This window comes from Egretta garzetta, unplaced genomic scaffold (genome assembly GCF_000687185.1).
Source record: "Egretta garzetta isolate BGI_Z169 unplaced genomic scaffold, ASM68718v1 scaffold1422, whole genome shotgun sequence".
In the NCBI taxonomy this organism is placed as follows: domain Eukaryota; kingdom Metazoa; phylum Chordata; class Aves; order Pelecaniformes; family Ardeidae; genus Egretta; species Egretta garzetta.
In genome coordinates, this window is record NW_009258914.1 from 1393 (window position 1) to 7474 (window position 6082).

Sequence of the window (6082 nt, forward strand, 5' to 3'; positions counted from 1 at the left end):
CCCTCATGTCCCCTCTCCTGTCCCCAGATTTCCACCGCTGCCAGAAGGCGATGGCGGCCAAGGGGGCGGACGCCCCGCCCTGCCAGTGGTACCAGCGCGTCTACAAGTCCCTCTGCCCCATCGAGTGGGTGAGTGGTGGCACCTCAGCGTCTCCCACCCCGTCCCCATGATGTCACCGTGGGCCTTGGGTCCCCCACGGCGTCCCCGCCATGTCACCATGGGCCCATGTCCCCATGGTCTTCAGGTCCCTCATGGTGTCCCTACGGCCCTTGGGTTCCTCTTGGGTCCCCCATGATCTTCAGGTCCTCCACAATGTCCCCCTGGCCCCTGGGTCCCCCACGGTGTCCCCGCCATGTCACCATGGGCCCTGGGTCCCTCACGGTGTCCCCATGGTCTTCAGGTCCCTCATGGTGTCCCTACGGCCCTTGGGTTCCTCTTGGGTCCCCCATGATCTTCAGGTCCTCCACAATGTCCCCCTGGCCCCTGGGTCCCCCACGGTGTCCCCGCCATGTCACCATGGGCCCTGGGTCCCTCACGGTGTCCCCATGGTCTTCAGGTCCCTCATGGTGTCCCTACGGCCCTTGGGTTCCTCTTGGGTCCCCCATGATCTTCAGGTCCTCCACAATGTCCCCCTGGCCCCTGGGTCCCCCACGGTGTCCCCGCCATGTCACCATGGGCCCTGGGTCCCTCACGGTGTCCCCATGGTCTTCAGGTCCCTCATGGTGTCCCTACGGCCCTTGGGTTCCTCTTGGGTCCCCCATGATCTTCAGGTCCTCCACAATGTCCCCCTGGCCCCTGGGTCCCCCACGGTGTCCCCGCCATGTCACCATGGGCCCTGGGTCCCTCACGGTGTCCCCACCGTGTCCCCATGGTCTTCAGGTCCCTCATGGTGTCCCTACGGCCCTTGGGTTCCTCTTGGGTTCCTCCTGGTCTTCAGCTCCCTCATGGTGTTCCTATGATGTCCCCACAGCCCTTGGGTTCCTCTTGGGTCCCCCATGATCTTCAGGTCCTCCACAATGTCCCCATGGCCCCTGGGTCCCCCACGGTGTCCCCGCCATGTCACCATGGGCCCTGGGTCCCTCATGGTGTCCCCACCATGTCCCCATGGTCCTCAGGTCCCTCACAGTGTCCCCACAGCCCTTAGGTTCCTCTTGGGTTCCTCTTGGTCTTCAGGTCCCCCACGGCATCCCCACGGTGTCACCATGGGCCCTGGGTCCCCCACGATGTCCCCATGGTCTTCAGGTCCCTCATGGTGTCCCTACGGCCCTTGGGTTCCTCTTGGGTTCCTCTTGGGTCCCCCATGGTCTTCAGGTCCCCCACAATGTCCCCATGGGCCCTGGGTCCCCCGTGATGTCCCCATGGTCTTCAGGTCCCTCATGGTGTCTCTATGATGTCCCCACAGCCCTAGGGTTCCTCTTGGGTTTCTCTTGGGTCCCCCATGGTCTTTGGGTCCCTCACAATGTCCCTACGATGTCCCCATGGGCCCTGGGTCCCCCATGATGTCCCCATGGTCCTCAGGTCCCTCACGGTGTCCCTATGATGTCCGTATGGCCCTTGGGTTCCTCTCAGGTCCCCCATGGTCTTCAGGTCCCCCACGGTGTCCCCATGATCTTCAGGTCCGTCATGGTGTCCCTATGATGTTCCTACAGCCCTAGGATTCCTCTTGGGTCCCCCACAGTCTTCAGGTCCCTCACAATGACCCCCACGATGTCCCCCACGATGTCCCCATGGCCCCTGGGTTCCCCATGATGTCCCCATGGTTGTCAGGTCCCTCATGGTGTCCCTATGATGTCCCTATGGCCCTTGGGTTCCTCTTGGGTCCCCCATGATGTCCCCACTGTGTCCCCATGGTCTTCAGGTCCCTCATGATGTCCCTACGGCCCTTGGGTTCCTCTTGGGTTCCTCTTGGGTTCCTCTTGGGTTCTCCATGGTCTTCGGGTCCCCCATGATGTCCCCATGGCCCCTGGGTCCCCCACAGTGTCCCCACGGTGTCCCCATGATCTTCAGGTCCCTCATGGTGTCCCTATGATGTCTTCATGGGCCTTGGCTCCCTCACGATGTCCCCACCATGTCCCCATGGGCCTTGGGTCCCTCTTGGGTCCCCTGTGGTCTTCAGGCCCCTCACAATGTCCCCACGGTTCTTGGGTCCCTCTCAGGTCTCCCACAGTGTCCCCATGATCTTCAGGTCCCCCATGGTGTCCCCATGATGTCCCCATGGGCCTTTGGTCCCCCACGATATCCCCATGGTGTCCTCACGCTGTCCCCATGGTCCTTGGGTCCCCCACAATGTCCCCAGGGTCCTCAGGTCCTCCCCAAGGTCCCCCATGGTGTCCCCTGGGTCCCGATGTCCACCTTGGGTCCCTCTCTGGTCCCCCACGGTGTCCCCAAGGTGTCCCCAGGGTCCCCACATTCCCCCTGGTGTCCCCCTTGGTCCTTGGGTCCCTCCCTGGTCCCCCCCAGTGTCCCAAACAGTGTCCCCATGCTCCTCAGGTGTCCCCAAGGTCCCCCATGGTGTCCCCATCCCCCTTGGGGTCCCCCCCGTGGTGTCACCACATCCCCCATGATGTCACTGTGTCCCCCACAGTGTCCCCCTTGGTTCTTGGGTCCCTCCCTGTTCCCCCCCAATGTCCCCAACGGTGTCCCCATGCTCCTCAGGTGTCCCCAAGGTCCCCCATGGTGTCCCCAGGGTGTCCCCATTCCCCTTGGGGTCCCCCCCATGATGTCACCACATCCCCCATGGTGTCCCCCTTGGTCCTTGGGTCCCTCTCAGGTCCCCCAGGGTGTCCCCACGATGTCCCCAAGGTCCCCCACGGTGTCCCCATTCCTCCTTGGCGTCCCCCCCGTGATGTCACCACATCCCCCATGATGTCACCACATCCCCCACGGTGTCCCTCTTGGGTGCCCCCCCACTGTCCCCAGGGTGTCCCCATCCCCTCTTGGAGTCCCCCCCATGGTGTCATCGCATCTCCCTGTGATGTCGCCGCGTCCCCCATGATGTCATCACGTCCCCCGTGATGTCACCACGTCCCCCCGTGATGTCACCGCGTCGTCCCCCCCATGGTGTCATCGCATCTCCCTGTGATGTCGCCGCGTCCCCCATGATGTCATCACGTCCCCCGTGATGTCACCACGTCCCCCCGTGATGTCACCGCGTCGTCCCCCCCATGGTGTCATCGCATCTCCCTGTGATGTCGCCGCGTCCCCCATGATGTCATCACGTCCCCCGTGATGTCACCACGTCCCCCCGTGATGTCACCGCGTCGTCCCCCCCATGGTGTCATCGCATCTCCCTGTGATGTCACTGCGTCCCCCATGATGTCATCACGTCCCCCGTGATGTCACCACATCCCCCATGGTGTCCACCTTGGCCTTTGGGTCCCTCTTGGGTGTCCCCAGGGTTGTCCCCATCCCCCTTGGGGTCCCCCCCGTGATGTCACCGCGTCGTCCCCCCCATGGTGTCATCGCATCTCCCTGTGATGTCACTGCGTCCCCCATGATGTCATCACGTCCCCCGTGATGTCACACATCCCCCCATGGTGTCCACCTTGGACTTTGGGTCCCTCTTGGGTGTCCCCAGGGTTGTCCCCATCCCCCTTGGGGTCCCCCCCGTGATGTCACCGCGTCGTCCCCCCCATGGTGTCATCGCATCTCCCTGTGATGTCACTGCGTCCCCCATGATGTCATCACGTCCCCCGTGATGTCACCACATCCCCCATGGTGTCCACCTTGGCCTTTGGGTCCCTCTTGGGTGTCCCCAGGGTTGTCCCCATCCCCCTTGGGGTCCCCCCCGTGATGTCACCGCGTCGTCCCCCCCATGGTGTCATCGCATCTCCCTGTGATGTCACTGCGTCCCCCATGATGTCATCACGTCCCCCGTGATGTCACCACATCCCCCATGGTGTCCACCTTGGCCTTTGGGTCCCTCTTGGGTGTCCCCAGGGTTGTCCCCATCCCCCTTGGGGTCCCCCCCGTGATGTCACCGCGTCGTCCCCCCCATGGTGTCATCGCATCTCCCTGTGATGTCACTGCGTCCCCCATGATGTCATCACGTCCCCCGTGATGTCACCACATCCCCCATGGTGTCCACCTTGGCCTTTGGGTCCCTCTTGGGTGTCCCCAGGGTTGTCCCCATCCCCCTTGGGGTCCCCCCCGTGATGTCACCGCGTCGTCCCCCCCATGGTGTCATCGCATCTCCCTGTGATGTCACTGCGTCCCCCATGATGTCATCACGTCCCCCGTGATGTCACCACATCCCCCATGGTGTCCACCTTGGCCTTTGGGTCCCTCTTGGGTGTCCCCAGGGTTGTCCCCATCCCCCTTGGGGTCCCCCCCGTGATGTCACCGCGTCGTCCCCCCCATGGTGTCATCGCATCTCCCTGTGATGTCACTGCGTCCCCCATGATGTCATCACGTCCCCCGTGATGTCACCACATCCCCCATGGTGTCCACCTTGGCCTTTGGGTCCCTCTTGGGTGTCCCCAGGGTTGTCCCCATCCCCCTTGGGGTCCCCCCCGTGATGTCACCGCGTCGTCCCCCCCATGGTGTCATCGCATCTCCCTGTGATGTCACTGCGTCCCCCATGATGTCATCACGTCCCCCGTGATGTCACCACATCCCCCATGGTGTCCACCTTGGCCTTTGGGTCCCTCTTGGGTGTCCCCAGGGTTGTCCCCATCCCCCTTGGGGTCCCCCCCGTGATGTCACCGCGTCGTCCCCCCCATGGTGTCATCGCATCTCCCTGTGATGTCACTGCGTCCCCCATGATGTCATCACGTCCCCCGTGATGTCACCACATCCCCCATGGTGTCCACCTTGGCCTTTGGGTCCCTCTTGGGTGTCCCCAGGGTTGTCCCCATCCCCCTTGGGGTCCCCCCCGTGATGTCACCGCGTCGTCCCCCCCATGGTGTCATCGCATCTCCCTGTGATGTCACTGCGTCCCCCATGATGTCATCACGTCCCCCGTGATGTCACCACATCCCCCATGGTGTCCACCTTGGCCTTTGGGTCCCTCTTGGGTGTCCCCAGGGTTGTCCCCATCCCCCTTGGGGTCCCCCCCGTGATGTCACCGCGTCGTCCCCCCCATGGTGTCATCGCATCTCCCTGTGATGTCACTGCGTCCCCCATGATGTCATCACGTCCCCCGTGATGTCACCACATCCCCCATGGTGTCCACCTTGGCCTTTGGGTCCCTCTTGGGTGTCCCCAGGGTTGTCCCCATCCCCCTTGGGGTCCCCCCCGTGATGTCACCGCGTCGTCCCCCCCATGGTGTCATCGCATCTCCCTGTGATGTCACTGCGTCCCCCATGATGTCATCACGTCCCCCGTGATGTCACCACATCCCCCATGGTGTCCACCTTGGCCTTTGGGTCCCTCTTGGGTGTCCCCAGGGTTGTCCCCATCCCCCTTGGGGTCCCCCCCGTGATGTCACCGCGTCGTCCCCCCCATGGTGTCATCGCATCTCCCTGTGATGTCACTGCGTCCCCCATGATGTCATCACGTCCCCCGTGATGTCACCACATCCCCCATGGTGTCCACCTTGGCCTTTGGGTCCCTCTTGGGTGTCCCCAGGGTTGTCCCCATCCCCCTTGGGGTCCCCCCCGTGATGTCACCGCGTCGTCCCCCCCATGGTGTCATCGCATCTCCCTGTGATGTCACTGCGTCCCCCATGATGTCATCACGTCCCCCGTGATGTCACCACATCCCCCATGGTGTCCACCTTGGCCTTTGGGTCCCTCTTGGGTGTCCCCAGGGTTGTCCCCATCCCCCTTGGGGTCCCCCCCGTGATGTCACCGCGTCGTCCCCCCCATGGTGTCATCGCATCTCCCTGTGATGTCACTGCGTCCCCCATGATGTCATCACGTCCCCCGTGATGTCACCTCCTCTCCTCCATCTTCATCCTCCCCCTCCTCCATCTTCATCCTCCTCCTTCTCCTTCTCCTCCACCTTCATCCTCCTCCTCCTTCATCTTTATCCTCTCCCCCTCCTCCTCCATCTTCATCCTCCTCCTTCTCCCCCTCCTCCATCTTCATCCTCCTCCTTCCTCCTCCTTCATCTTCATCCTCCTCCTCCTTCACCTTCATCT

General features: G+C 63.3%; 1 protein-coding gene across 3 annotated transcripts; it reads left to right on the plus strand.

Annotated features, from left to right (window-relative positions):
• Positions 1 to 168: 168 nt before the first annotated feature.
• Positions 169 to 2221, plus strand: LOC118451817 (MAPK-interacting and spindle-stabilizing protein-like). Of its 3 annotated transcripts, none has more exons than XM_035889886.1 (3): positions 169 to 988; positions 1145 to 1340; positions 2186 to 2221. In XM_035889886.1, exons 1-3 carry the CDS (start codon positions 226 to 228, stop codon positions 2205 to 2207), a joined length of 981 nt encoding a protein of 326 aa, XP_035745779.1. In that variant the 5' UTR covers positions 169 to 225; the 3' UTR covers positions 2208 to 2221. The 3 variants fall into 3 exon arrangements, with proteins under 3 accessions (XP_035745779.1, XP_035745778.1, XP_035745780.1); XM_035889885.1 differs by lacking the exon at positions 2186 to 2221 and adding an exon at positions 1409 to 1658 and having other exon boundaries at positions 1145 to 1303; XM_035889887.1 differs by lacking the exon at positions 2186 to 2221 and having other exon boundaries at positions 169 to 919; positions 1145 to 1400.
• Positions 2222 to 6082: the final 3861 nt, after the last annotated feature.

Bases quoted from the DNA above. Each gene is read 5' to 3' on its own strand.
- LOC118451817 (XM_035889885.1), top strand. From the start codon at position 226: ATGTCCCCATGGTCTTCAGGTCCCTCATGGTGTCCCTACGGCCCTTGG. The intron at 989-1,144 runs GTCCCCCATGAT...CACAGCCCTTAG, and splicing joins AGCCCTTGGGTTCCTCTTGG to GTTCCTCTTGGGTTCCTCTT. The intron at 1,304-1,408 runs GTCTTCAGGTCC...CCACAGCCCTAG, and splicing joins TTCCTCTTGGGTCCCCCATG to GGTTCCTCTTGGGTTTCTCT.